We start from the raw sequence: 27,191 nt of genomic DNA, 5'->3' as shown, positions 1-27,191 counted from the left end.
AATAGTTGAATTTTATGACAAAATAGTTAAATTTTCAACCCAAAACCATGGATTTTCAACCAAGAAAGACTTGTTTTTCACAAAATATATGAATTTTCAATTTAGAAATTAATTTTCAACCAAATAATTCAATTTTCAACCAAAGATATGAATCTTCAACCTCAAAATGAATTTTGAACAAAGTAGTTCAACTTTCCACCAGATAGTTAAATTTTCAACCAATAAAGGTTAATTCTCAACGAAAAATGTAATATTTGATACTTCAATCAAGAACGGTTTTAGTTTAAAATAAAAAATTGTTAAAATGTGAAAAAAAAAATTTAACCAAGAAAGGTTTTTCAGTCAGGGAAGATACAAAATTCAACCAAATTATGGAATTTTCAAACCATAAAGACGAATTTCTACAAAACAGTTAGATTTTCAATCCCAAAATATTATTTTTGAACAAAAAAGTTAAATTTTCTACAAGAGATGAATTTTCAACCAAAAAAGATGAAATCCTTAAATGAAACAGATACATTTTTTAAAAAACAGTTGCATTTTTAACTTAATGGAATACACTTTTTAATGAAAAAAGAAAAATTTGCAACTAAGAAAGATTGTTTAGCCCAGAAATTAAAAAATGTAAATCAAATGATACAATTTTCAAACCAAAAAGATGAACTTATAAAAACAATTAAACTTTCAATTAAAAAATTATTTTTTGACAAAAAAGTTAATTCTCAACTTAAAATGAGGATTTTTTAAAATGTAGTTCAACTTTCTACTAGGTAATTTAATTTTTAACTAATGAAAAAATTATTTTTAAAATTATGCTCAAAGAAAAATGTAGTAGTTTATACTACAAACAAAAAAGATGAATTGTAGCATGAAACAGTAGCATTTTTAGCCTACAAAAATGAATTGATTTTCAAACAAAAAAGACAATTTTAAACTAAGAAAGATTTTTCAGTCAAGGAAGAAAATTTTTAAAAATTAAATTATGGAATTTTCAAGACAAGAATTTCTACAAAACAGTTGGTTTTTTACCTCGAAATTATTCATTTCAAATGCAAAAGTTTATTTTCAACCAAATAGATGAAACTGTAATTAATAAGTTTTATATATTAAATTTTCAATTGCATATAAGAATTTTCAATAAAAAAGATAAATTTTTAATAAAAAATGAAGTAATTATATTTCAAATTGAAAAATTAATTTCCAACCAACAAATCTACTTTAAAAAAAAGTAAATTCTCAAACAGAATAGATCAATTATCCACCAAACAGTTGCATTTTTAAATTGAAGAAATGAATTTTGAAACCAAAAATAGATTTGTAACAAAGAAAAAATTTTCAGTCAAGGAAAAAATGATATAATTGATTATGGAATTTTTAAGCCAAAAAGGCGAATTTTCAACCAAATACATAGAATTTTAACCGAATATTTGCAATTTTAATTATAAAAGATCAATTTGCAGCCAAAAGCGGTACAGTTTAATTATTTTAAAATTACAAATAATTTTCCACTTAACTAAATCTAGATTTCAACAAAATAGTTAAATCCTCAAACAAAACAGACCAATTTTCCACCAAATATTTTTAACAAATTAATTAATTTTTAAACCGAAAAGAGAAATTTCCAACTAAGAAAGATTTTTTAATCAAAGAAGAAAAACAACCTAACCAAATTATTGAGTTTTCAAGCCAAAAAGACGATTTTCTTCTAAACAGTTGATTTTTCAACCCAAAAATATGAATTGTCCATTAAAAAAGCGCAGTTCTTAATAAAATAGTAAAATTACAAACCAGATATGAAACATCAACCAAAAAATCATTTTATTTTTACAAATTAGTTTACCTTTTAGCCAAGTAGTTTAATTTTTACCCTAAAAATGACATTTTAACAAAACAGTTACATTTGCAACCAAAAGAAATAAGTTCTAAACCAAAAATTTAACAGTAAAGTTTTATATTTAAAAGAATTAACTTTGAATCACAAAAGATAACTATTCTACCAAAAAGACGAATATTTAACAAAAAATTTGAATTTTCAATCAAAAAGATCACTTTCTGATCCAATAGTTAAATTTTCAAAAAAATAATTAAATTTCTAACCAAAAGAGATAAATTCTCCACAAAACCCCAATAATAGACTTCTCAACCTAAAAGAATTAACTTTTAACGAAAAATAGTTGAATTTTGTTATTGGGTTTTATTATTAATATTATTAATTCAGTTCCCATTGAAACAAAAAAAGATAAAAAAGGAAGCTTCTTGAAAACGGGATAAAAAAGAGAAATTCTTTTAAAAAAGGGAAAAGAGGCAAATAGCTAAGAGAATATGAATTCTGCAAGCTTAACCTAGTTCGCTTCTAACAATCGCCTCAGACGGAGAGCTCCAAAAAATCATCGTACATCACTCACGGTTAACACAAGCACACAAACTAAAAATCTGTATTAAGACTCACACGCTTCAAATATCTACTAAAAACACTATGAAAAAATCGATTTAATTAATTAATTATTCATTCGTACCTCGTAAACTTTCTTGGCAGCACTTTCAGTCGCTTCAGGAACTGTTGCCTGGAAGTCACCACAGAATGCCCTCATATCCGGCAGAATAATTTGGGCACAGACTAGATTGTTCTGTTTATGAGGTATATAATTATATCGAGGTATTCCGTTACAATTTACTTGGAAATAAGACATCAAGCGTGAACTATACCACAATCCTTCCCTTTTTTTCTCTGCTTCTCGTGCATGCTAAAAAAAATAATAAAAAAAACAGCATTAAAATACCTAACTATGCATCAGAAGATACAGTTCACGATGAAAATATCTTTTCTTTCATCAAAATTGATAAAAAGAATAGTATTCAATTATTTCAAAAAATGTCACGTACATCAAAAAGCCGCTGTACCAACGGCGGAGCATCGGATGTTTTGGGTGCTTGCGGAAACGCAAAAGGTTTATTTGTTGACGCCTCGGCAGATAAAGAAGGCGGCGGCGTGTCAGTTTTCGGGTTTTCGTCCGAAATTTTCAGCATTGCCTTCAAAAATGCACTGGGATCTTGAGGCTACGATTTTAGTATTATTATTAACTGTTATTGTACATCGTAAACCTAAATACTTATAAGTGTTCTATGAATTATTCACAAACAAAAAACTTTAAGCAAACCAAAAATTTAGGCACCATTTCCGAAAGCTTAATTTAGTCATTCATATTGTAACTTTTAGCGGACAGGAGTTGAAGAAATAGGCAAAACAAGAGTGTACAACGTCAGGGTGACCATTTTATCGCCGGAAAAAATGCCCGGTTTATCCTGGAAAAACATTCCCTGTCAATTCCAGTTTTTTTCTAGGTATCTCATATCTTCCAGATATAATTTTTTTATATTATATTTAAAGTTCAAGTTAATGTGGGTACTATGTTGAATTCAATTTAAATCGCTTCAAATTCCTAACTTTTCAAGTTAAAAATATTGTATTTTCAACCAGATAGATGAATTTTTAACTTAATAGTTAAATTTTTAACCAAAAAGATTGATTTTATACCAAAAAGACGACTTTTCAACAAAACACATGAATTCTTAGTCAAGTAGTTGAATTTTTAACTAAAAAATATAAATTTTCAAACCTTTGAACTAAAATGATGAATCATTAACCGGAATAATTTTATTTTCAACTAAGAAGATTAATTTCGCTAAAAAATATAAATTAAACAAAAATTGTCAAACAAAAATTGGATAGTGCAATTTTCAGAAAAAATAATGTTTAACTTAAGAGGTGAATTTATTAAGAAAAACAATTTTTAACTAAAAAAATTAATTTTGCAATGAATAGTTACATTTTCAAACGAATTGATGAAATTTTAATTAAACTGATGAATCTTTAATTAAACATTTTACGCTCAAATTTTATGTTCAAACAAAGAAGTGATAATATGAAATGCTTTAAATTCCTAATGCTTTAGGTCCAAATATATTGCATTTTCAACAATACAGTGAAGTTTTAAAGTGAAAAAGTTGAAAGGTTTAAAATATAAATGACTTTTTAATAAAATAATTTAATTTCTAACAAGGTATTTGAATTTACATGACAAAAAAAATTTGTAGAAGACAGTTAAATAATTAACCTGAAAAGATAAATTTTCATCAAAAAATATAATTTTAACCAAGAAAGATGAATTTTCAACTAAATAGTTAAATGTTCGAATAAAAATTAATTGTCAACCCGTTGAATTTACAATCAAGTAGCAGATTATTTATCTTAATAGTTGAATTTTCGAGTCCAAAAGACTATTTTTTACAAGACAGTTAAAACTTTCAACAAAAAAAATAATTTTCAACAAAGAGAGATGAGTTTTCATTTTAAAAATATGAATGTTCAACCCACAGATGAATTTTTTACAAAAAGTTGAGTTTTCATGTCAAAAAGTTGAATGGGTTGGAAAATAATTGATTTTTTAATAAAATAATTTTGTTTCAACCTGAGAAGATAAATTTTCAATAAAAAATATAATTTTCAACCAAGAAAGATGGTTTATCAACTAAAAGGTCAATTGAATTAAAACAAAACAGTTAATTTTCAACTAAAAAAGATAAGTTTTTAATGAAAAAGATGAATTTTTAACCCAAAGATGAATTTTTAACAAAAAAGTTCAGTTTTCAAGTTAATAAGCTATATGGGTTAGAAAATAATTGAATTTTTATTAAAACAATTGAATTTTGAACCAAATAGTTGGATTTTTGAACTAAGAAGGCAAATTCTTCAAAAAACAGTTGAATAGTAAACATAAAAAGGTAAATTTTCAACTAAATAGTAAAACCTCCGAGAAAAAAAAAATTTCAACCAAACAGATGCACCTACAATCAAATAGTTGAATTTTGAATAAAAAGAGACGATCTTTCAACAAAATAGTTGAATTTGAACAGTATAAAAAAATATAAATATATAAAAATATATATTTAATAAATAAAGATTAATTTTTAACCAAAGTTCATTTTCAACCAAGAAAAATGAGTTTTAAATGAAAAATAGTACAAAATTCAACTTTCGACCAAAAAGAATGATTTTTTAACAAAATAAATGAATTTGAAACAAAACAGTTGAATTTTTAACCAAACAGAATTAAATCTCGAACAAAAATAGTTGGATTTTTTTACTGTGTTCTATTAAATCAGTTTGCATTAAAGCGAAAAAAAGAGACAAAAGGGAGAAAGGTCGAGTTTCTTAAAAACAGAAAAGAATGGATATTTGATCAACTTTAAGGTTTTTTGTTAATTGAAAATTAAATTAAATTCTCGGTCTACGTAGAAATTCATGGTCATTTACGGTCCAGTGATCACCCTAAATTTAAGCAAATAAGAGTTAAAGTTTATAAGCTTCCATTCTTCATTCTTGAAGCAAATGAGCCTAAAATAATAATCAATCACTATAATATTATCTTGAGTAACAGACATGCTTAAAAACGTACTGAAATTTTATTAGATTTCAAAACGATTCTACAACTATCTACTTTTCATTAATTACCCAATTTTGTGTTTCCAGTTGCTGCATATTATATGAGTGAATTAATGCAACCAGTTAGTATTATCGTTACAGTTTACATTGAAATTCAGACATATAAAGAGAAATAAACATACCGATGGTGCTTTTACATCAATCCTCTGCTTGGGTTTGTCGCCTGCTGGAAGGGCAGATGGTTTCGGCGAGTTGCTCGACTTCTGAAAAATTAAAAACCATTCACTGAAAGGTGATTCCTTGATTTTTCGATCGAATTTTATGAGCCATAAATGGTAAGGATGGCTGTTTTATTCAAATAAAAAACTTTCGGTCATTTCCTGGTTCGGAAACATTTTTCACGGTCAATGAAATTAAAAAATTCGAACTCTAAAGCTAAAAATTTTTCCATTTAAAGTCGTAAAAACATCAGTTATAAAAAGCAAATCATTCTAAGCAATTTTTAACTGAAACTAATAAAAATCGAACGATTACATTTTTTGTATAGTGAACCATTCTTAAATTGTAAAGTGAAATTAATTTCATTTTAAAACGTTTTAAAATCCTTAAAAAAAAATACCAAATTTTATTTCAAGATCTTGAAAAAATTACGTGTTGTTTTACATTTATAAAAATTTCAAATTATTTTTGAATTTTTTTTAGAACTTCTAAACATCTTTTAAAATTATTCCGATTTTTCCTAAAGTTTTTTTTTAATCCTGAAAAATGAAAAATATTTCCTTAAAATCTTTCTCATTCATTTTTGACAATTTGGGAAATCTTTTTAAATATTCTCTTAAAATTAATTTTTCGATATAAAAAGTCCTTTTTATTTTTCCGAAGAACCTTGAGTAAACGTTTTTTTATTTTTGTGAAGCTTTACACAATTCGCAATTTCATATATTTTTAAACAATTGATGAGGAATATGTATACAGTTTTGCGATACAATTTCTAGGAATTCAATTAATATTCCAGATTTACTTTTAAAACAAATTTAATTTAACTTTCAACCAAGCAGTTCCATTTAAAAAAAAGGTGAATTTCCAACTAAAAATTATGAATATTTATCTGGAATACTTGAATTTTCAACCAAAAAGATTAATTTTCGGTCACAAAGACGATTTTTCAACAAATTACATGAATTTTCAACGAATTATTTGAATTTTCAACTACAAAAAGAAAAATTTTCAGGAAAATCGTAAAATTTTAAATAAAAAGGATCAATTTTCAACTGAAACGATCAATCTTTAACTGGAGTAGTTGATTTTTTAACCAAAAAGATTAATTTTTACCAAAGAAGTCAAGAAAATATATGAATTTTAAATTAAATAGAAAAAATAAATTCTCTCCCAACAATTGAATAGTTCAATTTTCAGTAAAAAATTTATGTTAAACTAAAAAGATGAATTTTTAACAAAAATTATGTAATTATCAATTATAATAGTTGTATTTTACGGCGACAAAATAATTCATTTGCAAGAAAAATTAAATTAATTTAAAAAAGTTAAATTTTCAAACAAAGTGATGAGTTTTCAACTATAATTATGAATCTGCAACTGGAATTGTGGAATTTTAAACTAAAGAGATTAATTTTCAACTAAAATGATAAGTCTTCAAATAAAATCAGTTTTCCACTAAAAAAGATCATTTTAAAACTAAATATTGAATAGTTACATTTGCAGTAAAAAAAATTAATTTGAAAAAAAAATTTCAACAAAATACTTATATTTGTAACTGGAATATTAAAATTTCCAGTTAAAAAAAATTATATTTCAGCCGAAGAAAAAATTAATTTTCAACAAAATAGCTCATTTATCAGCCAAGGAGATGAATTTTTAATTAAAATTATCAATCTTTAACACCACCAAAAAATTAATTTTTAAGAAAAGAGTGACTCTCAACCAAGTAAATTAATCTTTATTCAAACCAAATTAATTCGGAACGAAAAATGTAGTAGTTGATATTTTAACCAAAAAAAGATAAAAAATTTTTACAAAAAACTATGGATTTCAAAGAAAAACAACGAACTTTCAACAAAATACGCGAAATTTCAACCAGGGAATGGAATTTTCAGTTAAAAAATTGATTTCAAACAAAACAAAAAACGAATTTTCAAAAAAATAGTCCATTAAGTAATATAAAGCTAATTCTACAAATGAAGAATCATTGTTATTCAACTTAATATGCCGATTAAAAAAAAATTGAGCACTCTCTCCAGAAAAATCCCTGACTTAAAAAAAAATCTGATATTTCCAGGTTCTTCCAGCAGGGTGGCCGTTTTAATCGAAGAAAAAAATTCCCGATCATTTCACAGTTTTTTCCCGGTTCGCAAACATTTTTCAAGGTCAATTAAATTTAAAAAATCTAACTCTATTCTAAACATTTTTCCATTTAAAGTAATAAACAATAAACAAAAAATTAAATTTATACGTATGAAATGGAAGGTACTAACACTTTTCAATTGAATTTTCTTTAATGAAATGCAGATAAACTGCAAAATTTAGAACTTTTATAAATTATAGAGTTCAAAAATTCAGATTAAATTGCAAAAATATAAATCCACGTTAACATTTTCAATACTTTAAATTAAAGAATCGAGCAATAAACTTCAAATATTTTCAAAATTATATTTTTTTAAGTAATTTTAAGCTACACAAAATAAAAAATTAAAAATAATTTTTTTAACCTTACAATTTTTTAAATTAGAAGTTAAATTATTATTATTTTAAAAAGTTTAAGAAGCCTTTAAAAAGATTAAGAAGCCTTCAAAAACTTTAAAATTTTATTTAAAAATATTGAGAAATCTAGAAGTGGTTTTATATTTTTCCAAATTTAAAATCATTGTTGAAATTTTTTCCAAACGTTTAAATATATTTGTGAATTAATTGACTTTTTCCTATAAATTTTAGAAAGTCATGCAAATTAAAAAAAAATCCTTAAAATTTGAATTTATAAATAACCATAGGAACGCTTATTATTTGTATAAAAAATTAGAGTGATTTTAAGAGATATTTAGAAGTTTTAAAAATATCAAAATTCAAATTAGAACTTGAAATGATTTTAAATCATTTACACGAAGATTGTGACCCAAAAAAATTGTGCTATTCGTACAGAAATTATGATACAAATACCCAAAGCCGAATTTAAGAGAAAATGCAGATTTTTGCAGATTTCAACCAAAAAATTTAGAAACTTTTTAAGATTTGTGAAAGGCTTAAAAAGAATGAAAAATTTTTCTTGAGATTCCTAGGAAAATTGAAAATGATTTTTTATTTTTTCTTGTAACAGAAAATTTAACAAGATTTTAAGAGATTTCCAAAATGATCAGAACAGAACCTGGAAGATTTGAAGGATTTTTTTTTAATTCGCACGATTTTTCAAAAGTTGTAGGAAAAATTCGTGTTAATTTTAAAATGTATTTTATAGCAATTGAACACTTATTGTTTGTAAACAAAGTTTGAGTAATCTCAAGTTACTCAAACTTTTTTTCCAAACAATAAGTGTTCAATTGCTATTTATACGTCAAATTTTAACAATTTCACTTGCAAATTAAACATTTTTTAAACAGAACAATTAAAATTGTAACGTTAAAAGTTTAAAAGCTCGTCAAAATTCTACAGATTCAAAGCTTTCTCTGTAAAAAAAAAATCTAGTTTCCAATTGTTTACTTTTACATATATTTATATTCAATTTACTCGTCTTAAGTGAACAGTGAAATTTGTGATGGTTTAGAAAAATAATAAAAATAATATATTAATAAATTTATTATTAAATTTAATATAAAAAAATAATATCGTTTTGCCAAACAAATTATTGTTTAGTTTTTTATACTTTGATTATTTACAAATTTACATTTCCCGGGCTTTCCCGGTTCCAGAAAATTCCCGGTTTCCCTGTCCAGCGGCCACCCTGTTGAAAAGATTTTTCCCCTAAAAATTCGTAAAATTCTCGGAAAAAAAAAATAAATTCATTTACTGAAAATTATTCTATTTACCTGCAATTCGTTCCATAATGCTTGAAACTCTGAAGACTGTTTCGAGATAAACTGCTGCTGCGACTTGGGTGCCGGTTGCATAGGTTTGCTCATAATTTTGACCCCATGACCACTAAATCCACCAGCCACACCATGCTGCAGTGGCGTTTTTGACTGCATTTTATTTTCAGCATTGAAATTCGACTTTCCATAAAATGTGGCCGCTTGTGGTTCGCCTCGTGGGCCTCGAACTTGAGAAAATGGAGATATGGTCTCACTATGTTTTGCAAATCCAGACGGCATACCTTGATTATTAAATGTGGCAAAAGCACTGACATTCCCACGAGGTTGCGACTGCGGAATATTTGATCGCCAGGATTCAGGTAGAGGACAGTCGGCTTTTCCTGATTTTCCAAGCTCAACTCTCAGGCCATAACTAATATTGATAAAATCCGCCACCGATAACCTATAGCCTCGATTTTTGGAACAACCATGAATTACAAGTCCCCCCACGAAAGATTTGTCGAAGACTATTTCATACATATTATCTAACAATTTTTCGCCTTTTTGAATGCCAACAATCGTGCCCTTATAACCCATGGGCACTGTAAAACTTTCCCTGATGATGACAATTCTGTCAAAGAGTTTGTGCTCGGCTTTTGCATCAGGAGGAAAATATCCGGCATTTAAGCCAGGCTTGAATAACAAGTGAGGCTTCACTTGCATAAATACTGTTTTGCTGGATGTGTCAACACTTTCCAAATATGTATCTACTTCCTTTTCAATAAATGTCACTATATCGGTTTCTAAAGTCTCTGTACCACACGTACGACTTTCTATATTTAGCTTCTCTTGTTGATCCTTCAACCAAGCGACCACTTCGTCAATCTTTTCGGTACTAAACAACAATAATATTTCATATTTTACAATATTTCTTGAGAAATTCAGAGAACATTTATAATATTATTGAAAAGGGCCAGCCGGCGCTAGTAGTAACTTTGTTCTAGTTGTTCTCACGGTTATATGACTTTTTTCATGCGGAGCCGTTACGAACTCATAAAAATGTATCAAGGAAACGGTTTATTTATAAAATTATTGTGAAAAAGACACGGTATATTTTTCTAATAGGGGTTTTCTGTTGTTTTTTTAAATCGAATTAATTCCATTAATTATGCCGATGTGTATCGCTCAAACGGTACACTGGTGCGAATTCGCACCCCAAGTTTTTTCATTTTGTTGGCAATTAGGCAAACACAGCTGAAGCGGATTATCCCCACATGTATTGAATATACATTTTAAATATGTGTGATATATGCTAGTTGTTTATTATATGTTCAATATATTAAATATTTAATATTAAGGGCATGTGATACTTCGTCGTGCAGTCAATGGGGTGCAGTTTCTCCGGCTTTTTTTTACACAAAAATGAAAATTTTTAAAAACTGAATTCGAAGATGCTATAAAATATCATAACGGACCTCCCCGGACTCTTTTTTGAGTGATAATAACAAAAAAAATTTATTGTGCTAAATAAAAATTTTATGCATTATTTTGAGGTTACGTCGTTTTTCATCTCTGCCTTTCCGATAATTTGAAAATTATTGATGAAATAAACTTTTTTAATTGCCTGCAAATTAGGTTAGTTCCGGGATATTAGTTACTATGTTTATTTGTAAGTCTAAAGTTTTCGGCCAAAAATATTGTGTAGTTTGGAAGTAACGATCGGGAGAATTGTAACACACATAACCTCGAAATATACACACGTTGTTAGCAAAATTAAATTTTTTTGAAAAATAAATACAAAAAAAGTGTGCGGGGACGTCCGTTAGCATGTTCGCTATCATTTCCCAGATTTTGACGACAAAATATTTCTTATCCTAGGAAAAAACCCGGGGGAATCGAACACTGAAAAAATCGATACTAATTCCTAAGCGCTATGCAAATTAATCACATTCTGCTAATTTAAAACTTTTTTTAATTAATCCACAAAAAAGTGTGTGGGGACATCCGTTAGCATGTGCGCTAGCATTTCCCAAATTTTTAAGACAAAATATTTATTATTCTAGAAAAAAAGCCGGGGGAACCTAAAAGTGGTAAAATCGACAATTTTCTAAGTATCACATGCCCTTAACATTGCAGACAAACCAATTCGCACCAGTATACCGTTTACGTATGCTGGGTTAAAGTGTAGCGTTCAAGGGTTAATAATTATGAAAGGTTTTACTAGAAATGATTTAGGTTATACTTCAAAGAATAATATTAAGTTTTGAACATTTCAAAATGCGGGATAAACGAATATGGAAGACTTTGAATTATTTCCTAAGATTTTTATAAAGTGTAAATGATTTTAAAGGAACATTTTGCAATTTTGCAATATTAAATAATTTTAGGAAAAAAATGAGTAAGTTGAAGAGATATTCAGAAGTTTTGAGACGATTAAAAAATAATTTAAACTTGTAAAGATTTTTAAAGAATTTTGTAAAGTTTCACGAAAATGAAGGACATTCTTTCAGGATCATGTGAAAAATTAAAATAATTTTTTATTTCGAAAAATTAATTCTAGGAGATTTAAAAAGATTTCAAAAATTGTCAAAGAAGAATCTTAAAGATTTTTAGGTTTATTTTTTTATTTTTGCAGAATTAATAAAAAATACATGAAAGATTTAAATAATTTGTAGAGATGAGAAGGTTTAGAAGGTTTGACAAGATTAAAAAAAAAGAATTCTCCTTATATTCGTGCGAAAATTTAAAATAATTTTTTATTTTCTAATATGAACTTTAAGAGAAAATTAAAAAACGCTTTTAAATATATCAAACGATTTCCTGCACTTTCGTAAAAGGGTTTAGAAGATTTAAAATTCAAAAAATATTTAGCAGTATTGAATAGATTCAAGATAAATTCTAATCTTTAAAATATTTTAAGAAATGCAGATTTTTAAAGATTTCAAAACTATACTTTAGGAGCTTTAAAATAATTTGGTAAGTTTTCAAGAGAATAAACAACAAATTTTCTTAAAATTTCTGGGAAAATTTAGAAGATTTTAAGCTAATTTTTAAAAAAAATTTTAATGATATTTGAGAATTTTTAGAAAAAAATCGAGTCAGCTAAGAATATTGTCAGGAATTCAAGAGGTTTTAACTAAATTAGAAATATTTAAAAACTGGAGAACATTTTCGAAAATTTATCAAATATTTCTCGATTTCTTCCCAATCTTCTAGATTATTTTCTGACACTTCTAAAATATTCAAAAAGCTTTTTTTAATTTTCTCTAGAATATTATGAAAATTACATGTATATACATTGATATAAATTTTAGAAACAAACTGATAATACTTATTTTCTTGTTCTCAATTCTCAGAATTTAATTTCAACATGGATTTATTATAACACTTCCAAAAATAATTTCTGATTAATTTGAGTGTTGCCAAAGATGAAAAATATTCGTTAATAGTCTTTAAAGTCACTATCCAAATGTTAAAATATTTTAGCTTCGTTACAAAGTAATATATTTAATAATATGAATAAAAATAAATAAAAAATAAATAAATATAAATAAAATATAAATAAAAAAATATCACATTTAAGAGTTCATTATTTAATTGTAATAGAAAACTATATTTTATGATTGTATTCCTTTTTTATAATATCTAGATATTATAATTATATTTATTATATAGTGGCACTATTTAAATAAATTACATTTCTATTCCTGAAATTTAAATTTGCCGAAAATACTTAATAAATTATTAATTATTGAATAATTAAATTATTTGCCTTATTTATAATTTCATAATTAGCTCATAAATTAATAATCAATTATGTTCAGCAGTTCTAAATTTCGGAAATTGAAATATTTGTGAGAATTTAATAATTCCTTTACTTTATGGGTCGGTCTCGAAGTCGGAAAATTTTAGTTTCATATATTTTTAAATTCGGAATTTTATTTTTTGTCAATTAAAAATCTTGTCGTTATTTGAAATTTTGAGAAATTTTATAATTCGGTAATAACATATATTTTCAGCCATTTTTTTCATTCATTTGTGTATTCGTTATTTATTTTTTTGATAAGTTCTGAAGATCCATGTAATTTTTTAAATTTGAATTATGTCAATTATGCTGCTTTTTCCTATCTTAAAGAAATTAATAAGTAAGTACATAAGTCTCATTTACTATCTGATTCTACAATATGAAGAAAAAATGATTTTAAAGGGTTTTTCATATTTATTTTATAATATTTATGTATTTTTAATAAGGTACTGCATGGTTTTGTAGAACAAAGTTACTACTAGCAAGCCGTCGCACGGCCGTTTTTAATTCTCGTGACACATTTTTTACATTGGTAGTTGAATTTGCAACGACAACAAAAATATTTTAATTTTAAATAAAAAACAGTTGAATCAAACCAAAAAAGAAGAATTTTCAACTAAATAGTTGAATCATCAAACAACAGTTACATTTTTAACCAAAAAGGATGAAATTTTTCGCAAGAGATGAACTTTCAAATCAAAAAGACTAATTAAAATTCAATATAAAAAAAATGTTTCTACAAAACAGTTGAATTTTCTACTAAATAGTTTAATTTCCTATCAAATTGTTGAATTTTCCATAAAGAAGACGAGTTTTTTTACAAAGAAGTTGAATCTTGAAGGCGAAAATATTAATTAACAAAAAAAAATTAATTGTCAAACAAAAAGTTGAGTTTTCAACCAAATTATTGAATTTTCAGTTAAAAAATATTAAATTTTTACCTGAAAAGATGAATTTTCAATCGAAGAGTTATAACTTTTACCAAGAAGATTAATTTTTTACCCCAAAAGATTAATTTTCAATAAGACACATGAATTTTTGAGCAAATCGTTGATTTTTCAACGAAAAAAGATAACATTTTCAATCGGAAATGGAATAGTTAATTAACAGTTGATATTTCAAACAAAATATATTTACATTTTGAATTTAGAACAGTTGAATCCTCAACTAAATAAGATTAGTTGTTAAGCTAATAATTGAATATTAACCAAAAGGATTAAATTGCTAACAAAAAATACGAATTTTGAACAAAATATTTGAAATTTTAATCATAAAAACACAAGTTTTCAACAAAAAAGATGAATTCGAAACCAAGATTAATTTTCTATAAAAGCAGATTACATTTCTACTAAAAAAGACAAATTTTCAACAAAATACATCATTTTTTAGTCAAATATTTACATTTTGAACAACAAAGATGCTCCAAAAAGAATCTTTAACAAAATATTCAACATAAAAAAAAAATATTTCTACAAAACGGTTTAATTCTCTACCAAATTGTTGAAATTTCTATCTAAAAAGACGAGTTTTCTGCAAAGAAGTTGAATCTTGAAGCCGAAAATATGAACTTTGAAGAAAAAAGTTAATTTTCAGCCCAAAAATTCAGATGTTAACCAAACTGTTAAATTTTCAGTAAAAATAAAATTATTTTTAACAAGAACAGATAACTTTTCAACCGAAAAATTGGATTTTAACGAAAAAGATTTGATTTCTAACAAAAAATACGAATTTTCAACAAAATACTTGAAATTTTAATAATAAAAACGCAAATTTTCAACAACAATGTTGAATTCCCAACCAAGAAAGACGAATTTTCAACAAAATAATCAATTTTTCCACTAAAAAAGATACCTTTTCTGCCAAAACCGGAATAGTTGAATTTTCAAAGATAAAGAACAAATTTTCAGGGAAATACTTATAATTTCGACCATAGAAATGAATTTTAACTAAAATAATGGACCTTCAATTAAAAAAATGTTTTTTTTTTATAGCGATTCGCAGACGCGAAAATAGCTTACACATGAAATGGTGTTTAAAAAATCATACGTAATTTATGCATGTCTCTTAAGATACAATATTTTTACTGAGACCATTTAACAATGAAAAGCAAGAACTCACCCTTTTCCAAAAAGTTCGTCGGCGAAGAAAAGTTCACTTCCCACATTTTTGCCCAATTCTTCGAAAAAGCCAGGGCACTTTTGCATATACCCACGAAGCAGATCAATTGCTTTTGTACTATAAAGCCACTGTCCATTTTCCTTTCTCGTAAAACCAGGTACCTGAGAATTAAACCATCTTAACTAAATTCATATCAGAGGAGAAATTAAAAAAAAACACACACACGCGCCAAAATTCGCAATTTTAAACATACTTCTTCATTTCTCTTGTTGAATTTTAGATTTAAACCAACATTATGTTTCACACCGCCCGAATTACTGGTAGCTGAGCCTGGCATTACAAAAATAGTGCCCGTTATTTTGCTCAAAAGATGACTGCTGATGCCCAAATGTTGAGCAGCTTTACTGCCATGCATGTAGTGTAATCTTGTATCTCTCTGTTTTTGTTTAACAATTTCTAAATTTGGTTCCGGCAGGATTCTCATAGCGACTTTTACTCGTCCAGTTTTCGCGTCCATTCCTGGTTCATTAACCTAAACAGGTAAATATATTCTTAAGGTACTATTGTCTGACTGCTTATTTTGAATTTTTAAATTTTGCAGTAGCTAAACCCTACATTTCTTCCTTTTGGTGAAAAAATATGGACATAAATTCTATTTTATTTTTAAAAAATTGTTTAGAGTTTCAGCTAGGCCTTTATAGTTTTAAAAATAAATTTGACTAGTTTAAGATTCTTTGAAAAATGCCAATTAAGGGATGAAAAATATTTTTACCCCTAGATGGTACTTGTTATTTATTAGGGAATAAGTCTGAAATGGATCCTAAACAATTTATTTTCCTGGAATAATATGCACAGGAGTTCTACTACAATGTAAAGAGAATATTTTCTATTTGACAAATTAAAAATATTTATAGACATTTTTTTATATTGGATTTAATTGGAAATAATCTTAAAATCTGTATTATTTAAGAAAAATTAAAGTGAATTCAGAAGAATTCAAGAGAAATTCAGTTGTTTTAATGAAACTGAACAGAACTTAAGTGAATTGAATAAACACCCAGTTATAGCCTATTACGAGTACATCACTCGTAGGGTTACACACATATTTACACGGAGAGGTAAATATTCGCAGGAGTAGTAACACCATGGCCATGCTTTTTCTGGCCGTTCTTGCGAACATTGAATTCCACGAGTAATGTACGATATTTAATTTGAGACCACCATCTTCATACCATTTATTTGGTTTTATAAAACTTAATGCTTATTTCTCAATGAAACAAAATACTTTCTCGGGAGGAAACTCTTTTTATCCTTAAATTTGTATTTTTTTCTTGAACCCAAGAAACTTATTTTCAGACCTAAGACCTGTTACCAAAAGGAAGAAATTTATTATGCTATTCATAGTATACTAACTGTATTGACTTTTAATTTATTTTAAAATAAATGAATTTTGAAACAAATATCTCAATTTTAAACTAAAAAATATCAATTAAAAAATGGAATAGTTAAACTTTTAGTTGAAAAAATAACTTTCAACCAAAAATAACGGATTTTCAAGAAAGTAGTTTAATTTTCAACCTAAGTGATGAACTTTCAACTAAGTTGATGAATCTTCCACTGGAATAGCTGAATTTTATACCAAAAAGATGAATTTTCAACCATAAAAATTAATTTTCTACAAAAAGGCTCCCGGTAAATATTCGCAATTGCACCCATAGTTTTTTTCACGTATTATATATTGCGTATTATCTATGTGCAAATTTAAAAATCCATTATTAAACCAATTTTTTAATATAAGCTTTAAAAAATTTTCGAAACAATAATTAATAATTTCGAATTGCAAGCATCTGAAATTAAAAAAATATATACGAACGATTTTGGACAATTTAATTAGAAAAAGGATGTGAATTGTATAATTTCTAAGCCGAAGCACTGAAAATTAAACAATTTTAATTTAATTTAGCGATTCACGAAACTATCATGATTTCAGATAAAAATTTCGAAGAGGACAATGTCAAAACGTTAAAAATTGAATATTTTAAGATACGAATGTTGAAAATTGATTTATAGAAAATTCGCAGGAATTGAAATTGTATTCTTTATAATTAAAACCGTTCAAAGTTAAATAACTAATATTACACATTTTTTAATTTGAATCATTTTAAATTTAAAATAATTAAAATTAGACAATTTAATACTAAAACTAAATTAAATCTTTTAAAATCAAAGCTTCTGAAATTCTACAATTAAAAATTTGTATTACATAATCAAAATTTAAGTTAACATTATTAAAGCTGATTAGATACATTTTCCTGAAATAAAAAAATTAATTAAATTATTCTAAAAAAAAAAACCTTTGAAAATGAATAGCAATTTTAAATGGAAAACGTTAAAAAATGAAGAAATTGAATACTATAAAATCTATTCCGGGACGTTGAAATTTAAATAAATGCAAACTTAATTTAAACCTGGAAAAACTTTAGTCACCACATTTAAAGTCAATTTAAATCGCTAAAAAATTAATAATTTTTAAATTTCTAATAATACTTTCTAAAATTCAATCACTTCAATTTTAATTGCAAAATTAAAAATTATGAAAGAGACAAACTTAGCGTTCAACATTAGAGTTCAGAACTCTGAAATTGTAACCACTTAAAATTACAGAAATGATCTATTTACTGATGTATCAATTTCAGATAGTTCAATTTTTTTATCTTGTTTTATTTTATACTCAATTTTTAAAGTTTTAATTTAAATTCTTTCTTTTGAATTATCATTTATTCTAGAAAATTTCGAATAAAATAATTCTCCATTTGAAATGATTTATTTGTTCAAATTTTCAACTGAAAATCGGACCATTTTAAGATCTGACATTAAACATTAAAAATGAAGGTGAAAAATACAGAACAATATTGCTAGTATATAATTTAATTTTTTAAAATTATTTTTAATTAAATTTAAATATTTTATTAAATTCAAAACTATCAAGGTTTTTAATATGAAATTTTGAGACATTTAATATCGAAATAATTCTGAAATTTTGAATTTGAAACTACAATATTCTGAACTTAAAAATTTGAAACCTCCAAGACTTAATCTAAAAATTAATTTAAGAATAAAATTTAGTTTCAAGGCCTCAAAGATTAAATTGTTTTATAATTGCACTTTCAAAACTATAATTTTAAATTGAAATTATAGAAATTTTAAAGACGATAAATATATTATTAATAAGTATCATATCATGTAGTATCAAAAGTTATTTAAACGACTGTCACTGTCATTTTCACCATTCTAAATTGCAAAATATTAAATATTGCGAGAAATATTGTGAAACTTTAAAGTTTAATTACTCAAAACACTTTGAAAATTATATAATTTCTAGTCTGAAATTATCAAAAATTACAAAATGAGCAAACGAAATAATTTCTCGGTTTCTTTCCCGGTTTGCAAAAATTTTTCACGGCCAATGAAATTAAAAAAATGGAACACTAAAGCTATAAATAGTCCACTTGAGGTAATAAAAACTGAGATTTAAATGAAAGCATTAAAAGTGGAACTGTTAAATTTTGAACTTTTAAAATTGAAATTTAAAGGTTCTCACTTAAAAAATGTTGTATTCAAATGCTCAATAATTTACGCGTATAAAATTGAAGTTACCAACATTTTTCAATATAAAAAAATATAAATCCACTCTATCATTTTCAATGCTCTAAATTAAAAAATCAATCAATGAACTTTAAAATTTTCAAAATTATATAATTTAAAAAAATTTTAAGCTAGAAAAATCAACTATTGAAAAATTGAAAAAAATTTTTAACTGAACACTTCTTAAATTAGAAATTGAATTATTTTATTTTTAAATAGTCTAATCATCCTTGGAAAGCTTCAAAATTTTATTTCTAAATATATGTCAAAATGAATTGAATTTTTTCTATAATTTTCAGAAAATCCTGCAAATTTTAGAAAATTTCTTTATAACTTGGATGTATAAATAACAATTGAACATTTATTATTTGTAGGCGAAATTTGAGTAATTTTAAGAGATATGTAAAAGTTTTGAAAAGATTAAAACTTAATGTAAAACTTTATGTGATACTCTAATATAAAACAAAATGTAGTTTTGCGCAGATTTTAAACAAAAAATTAGATTCTTTTCTAGAATTGTGAAAGGCTTAAAAAAAAAAAACATTTTCTTAAAATTCCTAAGAAAATTAAAAAATAACTGTTCATTTTGAAAGTTATTTTAAGAGAATATTTAAAACGTTTTTCAAAGATTTAAATAAAACTTTCAAAAAAGATTCTAGAAAATTTTAAGAAACCTTTCTAAAATTTGCATGATAATTCTTTATATTTTTAAAACTCCTAAATACCTCTTAAAATTACTCAAAAATTTTTCTACAAATTTTCATTTGAAAATTATAAAGCAAAATTTAAAAGTTTCAGTTACACATTAAGAATTTTTCAAATACAAGAATTAAAATTGTAACGTTCAAAGTTTAAAAGGCTCTTCGAAATTTTAACGATTTTAAATATTTGGTTTCAATATTTAAAATTTTACAATTTACGTTAAAAACTGAAAATTCTTAAATCTTGAACTGGTTTAAAATCGTGTTGTCAAATCGTTTCTGTTCACTTTGTATTACTTAAAGTACAGATAAATTTAAAAAATTTATTTATTTAACAAATAAAAATGTTTTTTTATCCAAAATTTTCAACATCAAAGGCTTTTACTTTTTATTTGTTAAAGTCTTTAAGAAAGCATTTAATAATTCTTTAAATTAAAAATGTAAGCTTAGAAATAAAAATGTTAAATGGAAAATTTTTAAAGTAAAAAAATTTTGAAGCTAAATAATAGAATTATTAAAAAACATAACAATTCCACTAATTATCTAAAAACGGTTAATTCGAACGCGGAGAGATCTTTCTTCTATAAATTTGTAAAAATCTCGGTAAAAAAAATCACTGTTATTTCCCGGTTTAGAAAAATTCCAGGTCATTTCCCGGTGAAGCAGCCACCCTGGCAAATTATGAAATGTGGGAAATCTCCCGGTTTAATATTTATCTCCCGATTTTCTCCCGATGAAAGTTTCTCCCGATTTTCTCTCGGTGAAAGTTTCTCCTGATTTTCTCCCGGTGCAAGTTTCTCCCGATTTTTCCGGGAGGGTAGCCACCTTGGGGCAGTTAGAGTGGAAGGGAGAAGATTTAAGCGACTTAATTAATGTAATAATATGCTAATAGGCTACGAAACCCTTTTTTGTATACGCATAGCATGTACGTTCACTAATTTTTTCATAAATATGTAAAAAAAGTGGAAAAATTCGTACTTCACCCATTGCACCATAATGTGGATGTCCCAGCATGAAACAAATGCTTTTTGGTTTAAAGATCTCAGTAGCGCTTGAATACTGAACGAAGCTTCCATCATGAACTGTAATGTCTTTCAATATAACGTGATGGGCATACGTCGATTTGACATCACTCCATTCCTTTTCAAGTGTCAATCTACCCTGAGATCCAAAAATGTATTTTCTTCCTACTATAAGACGCGTATGAACGATTATGTGTATGTTTCCTATATCAACTCCCAAGCGATTCTTGTAACTGCAGAAAAGATATTTCACATTTTTATGACATTAAGTTTCAATTAGATTCAAACGTTTCATCAGGGTGTCTACTCAAATGCTGTAAAAAAAAAATCCCTGACAATTCCCGGTTTTTTTCGATGAATCATAAGTTTTTTTTTCAGGCAGAATTTTTAATGGTACGAAGCCGTTAAAATATTTCGCAGTTTTTTAAACAATTGACTCGGAAACAAAGTTTCGAACAGAATTAAGAAGATTGTTCTAATATTTGCCAACTATTTCTGTAGATACAATATAATTTACCTGTAAATTATGCTAAGTATGAAAAAGGAGTAAAAAATAATGCAGCTACGGAGGCACAATTTTAGAATTCTCTTTCTTCGAAGTTTTGTGCACAAAGAAACAAAAAGGAATGTAAAGAAAGTTTCGTTACGTTTTTTATAGTTCGTTTACATATAAAATATATTTACTACATAACTTTGACATTATGACTTAGTAGCCTCGTTATATTTTGATACTTTTTTAGACTGAGCTTCGCTTTGAGCCAAATTATTTAAAATTAATCGAAATAATTAGAAAATATCAAAGAATGCCCGTCAATTTCGCTCGAATCTAAATATTAGGCAATTGTTATTTTTCTTAATTAAATAATTTAAAAAGTTCAAATTTTACACTAAAAGAATATTTTTAATTTAATAAAAGCTTTTAATTATGAATATATATTGTTTTCAAGTTATGTAAAAATTGAAAATAGTGTATAAAGCTTGAATCAAGCGTTTACGTTTACTTAACTACTAAGACTTTCCAATTAAAACAATTCAATTTTAACGTTGAAATCGGAAAATTCTTAAATTTTAAACTTATTCCAAATAGCCTTTTAAAATCAATTACTATTCACTTGTTAATCCTCAATGTATAGTTCCATTTTAAAAATCATTATAATTTATATTTGTTTGATCAAGTAAAAAGTTTGTTTATCTAAAACTTGTCGATTTCCAACGATAATAATTTTTAATTTTTTAAGTCTTTAAAACTGCATTTTAAAATTCTTTAAATAAAAAATGTATGCTTAAAAATTAAAATCTAAAATGGAAAATTTGTATGTGAAATGTTTTCGAATTACACATGGTAAACTGAATGGTATTATAATTAAAAAATAAATAAAAATGCAACTGATTATTTAAAAACCGGTTGAAATCAAACTTGAACAGATTTTTTTCAGAAAATTTTTAAAGTTCCCGATAAAAAAAAAGAATGACTAAATAAGTTTGTCTTCGTAGCCTCATTATGTTTTAATACTTTTTTAGGCTGCGCGTATTTTTTAGCCAATTTACTTGAAATTAGAAATAGGTTTTCTTAATTTCTAGGGATTCAATTAATATGTTTAATTAAGAAAGCTTTGAAAAATTATATTACAAGATATTCTCAAATTTAATTGTGCCCTAAAAACCATGAATTTGATAGTAATTCAAGAAAAAAATTTGTATTCTATCTTCTAATACTTAAAATTCAGGGTATATATTTTTAGGTAAAAATGATGACTGCTACATTAAATTCTATTTAAGCCGCTTCAAATTTCTAACTTCTCAAGTAAAACTATTGTCATTTTAACAAGATAGATGAATTTTTAACCAAATAGTTAAATTTTCAACAAAAAATATTAAATTTAATCCAAATAGTTGAATTTCGCATTAAAAAAGGATCGGCTTTCAACCAAACATGGAATAAAGAAATTTTCAGTTAGGAAAAATTAATTTCCCACACAAAAAACGAATTTACAAACCAAAGTGATGAATTTTCAACTAAAATGATGAGTCCTCAACTGGAATAGATTAATTTCAAACTAAAAAATTTCATTTTCAACAAAAAAGTTTCACTCTCAACCAAGCAGTTTTATTTACAACCATAAGGATCAATTTTTAATAAAAATAATTTTCTACAAAAAAAGATTATTTCCTACAAAACACAGGAATTTTAAATGAAAAATTTAAGTTTTCAACAAGAACAAAAATATCAATTTTCAAGCAAATAGTTGAATCTTGATCTAAAAAAATGCAGTTCAACGCATACATTTTTAACTTCAATGGTGAATCTTCAACTGGAATAGATGAATTGTAAACAAAAAAGCTGAATTTTCAACTAAAGTGATAAATCTTTAACCGCAATAACTGACCTTTAAAGCAATAAAAATCATTTTTACAAATAATACGAATTTTCTACTAAAAAAGATCATTCTGCAGTCAAAAATTGAATAATTAAATTTTTATTTGCAAAAATTAATGTTTAAACAAAAAGATGAATTTTTACTTAAATAATGGAATTTCCAAGTGAAATAGTTACATTTTTAGTTAAAGAAAAAATGCAACAAAATACTTAAATTTTTAACTGGAATAGTTAAATTTTCAGTACAAAAAATTAATTCTCATCCAAAGATAAAACAAATTTTTCATGAAATAGCTCATTTTTTAATGAAAGAGATGAATTTTCAGTTAAAATTACGGATCTTTAACCAAAAATTTAATTAAAAAAAAGATTAACTTTTAACAAATTTTTAATAAAAAACAGTTCAATTCAACCTAAAAAGACGACTTTTTAACATTAGTTGCATTTTCAACTAAGTTAAAATTGTTTGTCAAGAGTGAGAAAAAATGGCAAAAAAACTGTTGAATTTTTAAGGTAAAGATGAATTTTCAATCAACAAACTTAATTTTCTAACAAAGGGAACTAAAAATAGAATAGTCACATTTTTGGCTAAAAAAAGTTATTAAAAAAAAACGAATTTTCAAAAAAAAAATACAGGGTGGTCTCGTTTTAATCGAAGAAATAAATTCCCGGTTTTCTCAGTTCGCAAACATTTTTCACAGCCAATAAAATTTAAAAAACTAAAACTCAAAGCTAAACATTTTTCTATTTAAAATAATAAAAAATAAATGACAAATTAAAGTATTCAAAAAGAAACTGTTAAATTTGCAACTTTTAAAAATGAAGTTTAAAAGTTTTTAAATTAACAAATGTTTTTTTTTTAATGCTCAATAATGTATAAGTATAAAATGCTAACACTTTTTAACTTAACAATTTAAAAGTAAAACAATTAAAATTAAATTAAATTTTAAATTTGAAAATTACGTTATCATTTTCAATGCTCTAAATTAAAAAATCAATCAACGGATTTAAAATTTTCGAATTATATATTCTTTTAAGGAATTTTAAACTAGAAACATTAAACATTGCAAAATTAAATTTTTTTAAAGTGAACACTTCTTAAATTAGCAGTTAAATTATTTTCATTTTTAAATAGCTTGAACAAACCCTTGAAAAGCTTCAAAATTTTATTTCAAAATCTTGATAAATCTAGAAGTTGTTTAAAATTTTTGCAAATTTGAAACTATTTTTGAAAATTTTTCAAATTCAAAACTATTTTTGAAACTTTTTCAGAACTTATAAATATCTTTTAAAATTAATAAAAATTTTCCTAAAATTGTTAGGAAATCCTGCAAATTGCAAAAAATCTACTTATAATTTTTATTTATAAATAAAAATTCAACATTAATTATTTTTAGAAGAAATTTGAGCAATTTTAAGAGGTATTTAGAAGTTTTGAAAAGATACAAAATTAATTCAAAACTTGAAATGATTGCCTAGTTTAAAATAAAATGTCTATTTTTGCAGATTAAAAAAAAATTAGAAGCTTTTCAAGAATTGTGAAAGGCTTCAAAGAAATAAAAACATTTTGTTAATGATTTTTCAGTTGGAAAAATTGTTTTAAAAGAATATTTAAAAAGGTTTTAAAAGATTTATAAAATTGTCAGAAAAGAGTCTGGAAGATTTTAAGGAAAATTTTTTTAATTTGCATGATAATTTTGAAACTTTTCATAACATTTAAATATCTTTTAAAATAAAGATTTTTCTACAAATAATAATTGTTCAATTGTTATTTATACATCAAAATTCAATAATTTCACTTACAAATTAAACATTTTTGAAATACAAAAATTCTATGTGAAAAATGGAATATTTCAGACTGAAATAATATTCTTAATTTAATAAAAGTCTTTAATTACGAATATATTATTATAAAGTTATATTTAAGTCGAAAATAGTTTATAAAGTTTCAATCAGACGTTTACATTTTTTTAATGACTAAGACTTTCAAATAAAAACCGTTTAATTTTTAACGTTCAAATCTGGAAATTGTTAATTTTTGAACGGATTTAAAATTGTTTTGTCAAATCAATTATTGTTCACCTTTTAATACTTAAAGTACAGATCCATTAAAAAAATGTATTTATTTATATTTATATTTAATAAAATAAAAATGTTTTTTATCAAAAAATTTCAACTTCAAACACTTTTCATTTTTAATTGTAGTTGTAAACTGAATAATAGGATAATTAAAGAAGATAACAATTTAACTAATTATTTTAAAAACTGTTGAATTAAAACTTGAACAAATTTTTCTTCTAAAAATAGTTTAATACAGTAACATAAAGCTACTTTAATTAAGAATTATTGTAACTCAATTTTTTATTGGAATTAAAAAAAAATCAGCGTGTCCGTTTTAATAAAAGAAAAAAATTCCCGGTTATTTCCCGGTCCTCAAATATTTTTCACATTCAATAACATTTTAAAAATCGATCACTAAATCTAAAAATTGTTCCATTCGAAGTAATAAAAATTTAACAGCAAATGAAGGCACTCAAAGTGAAACTCTTGAATTTTAAACTTTGAAAAAATTGAAGAATCAATAAATGAAATTTAAAATGTTCAAAATTATACCATTTTAACCATTTTAAATTCTAATTCCAGCTCAGGATTGGTTATTACTTTTATTTTAAATAGTTATAAAATCCTTAAAATGTTTCGAAATTTCATTTCAAGATCTTACATATTGTTTAAAATTTTTCCCAATTTAAGAATATTATTGAAAGTTTTTCACAACTTCTAAATATCTTTTAAAATTATTGGAATTTCAAAATAATGTTTCAAAATAAGAAATCATTTTCAATTTTCCGAGCAATCTTAATACAATTTATTTTTCTTTCGAAGCCTGTTAATATTCTTAAAAAGCTTTTAAATCTTTTGGTTGAAATCTGCCCAAATCTACATTTTGTTTTAAATTAGGCCGTTTTTCAAATCTTCTAAATATCTCTTCAACTTACTCGAATTTTTTCTAAGAGTAATAGGTGTTCAAGTGTTATTTATACATTAAAATTCGACAATATGACTTGCAAATTAAACGTTGTTAAATAGAAAAAAAAATTGTAACGTTCAAAGTGTTTTTTTAGTTTAAAAATATTAAAGTCATAATTACTGATTTTAAATGCACCGTCAGGTATTTGTAAATATTAAGTCACTTTTTTTTTCTTAATTGAACAATTTTAAATTTTATTCTTTAAAACTGGAATATTTTAGACTAAAATTATATTTGAAATTTAATAAAAGCCTTAAATAATAAACATAATATTTTGAAGTTATTTTAAAATTAAGACTAGTTTATAAAGTTTCAATAGGACGTTAAAATCTTGAAATTCTAAAATTGTGAACTGATTCCGAATTGTTTTAAACAATAATTATTATTTATTTTTTAAATCTTAAAGTGCAATTCAATTTAAAAAATCATTAATTAATTTATATTTACAGATGACCAACTAAAAATCTTTATTATAAAAAATCTTCTATTTTAAACGCTTCTAATTAAATTCAAATTAAAAGTCAAATTAAAAGTTAAATTATTTTAATTTTAAATAGTCTAAAAATTCTTGAAAGGCTTCAAAATTTTAATTCAAAATCTTGAGAAATCTAGATGTTATTTTTAATTTTTTAAAATTTGAAACTATTTTTGAAATTTTCAATCTTTTAAAATTATTTAAATTTTTCCTGAAATTTTGAGGAAATCTTGCACATTGTAAAAAATCTCCTTAAATTTTTATTTATAAATAACAATTGAACATTAATTATTTTTAGAAGAAATTTGAGAAATTTTAAGAATTATTTAGAAGTTTTGAAAAGATTCAAAATTAATTTAAAACTTGCAATGATTGCCTAGTTTAAAACAAAATGAAGATTTTTGAGGATTCAAAAAAAAAAAAAAATTTAGAAGCTTTTCAAGAATTGTGAAAGGCTTCAGAAGAATAAGAACATTTTGTTAATAATTTTTCAGTTGAAGAAATTGTTTTAAGAGAATATTTAAAAATATTTTAAGATTTATAAAATTGTCAGGAAAGAAT

The 27,191-nt window shown here is 24.7% G+C and overlaps 1 protein-coding gene across 2 annotated transcripts in view; it reads right to left on the bottom strand.

The window, feature by feature from the left end:
• The window catches only part of LOC117175959 (5'-3' exoribonuclease 1), a 67,548-nt gene that overhangs the window by 11,116 nt on the left and 29,241 nt on the right, over positions 1-27,191 (bottom strand). The window contains exons 9-15 of one of the 2 annotated variants that reach the window (XM_033365837.1): positions 20,707-20,983; positions 15,636-15,914; positions 15,383-15,543; positions 9,478-10,354; positions 5,626-5,706; positions 2,884-3,057; positions 2,517-2,744 (exon numbers count right to left, since the gene is read on the bottom strand). In XM_033365837.1, the coding sequence (XP_033221728.1) occupies positions 2,517-2,744; positions 2,884-3,057; positions 5,626-5,706; positions 9,478-10,354; positions 15,383-15,543; positions 15,636-15,914; positions 20,707-20,983 (2,077 nt within the window). The remainder of the gene's footprint in view (positions 1-2,516; positions 2,745-2,883; positions 3,058-5,625; positions 5,707-9,477; positions 10,355-15,382; positions 15,544-15,635; positions 15,915-20,706; positions 20,984-27,191) is intronic. The other variant, XM_033365838.1, reaches the window with a different exon arrangement.

The sequence above is a fragment of the Belonocnema kinseyi genome, chromosome 7 (assembly GCF_010883055.1).
Source record: "Belonocnema kinseyi isolate 2016_QV_RU_SX_M_011 chromosome 7, B_treatae_v1, whole genome shotgun sequence".
In the NCBI taxonomy this organism is placed as follows: Eukaryota; Metazoa; Arthropoda; class Insecta; order Hymenoptera; family Cynipidae; genus Belonocnema; species Belonocnema kinseyi.
This window is presented reverse-complemented; position numbering and strand designations above follow the sequence as displayed.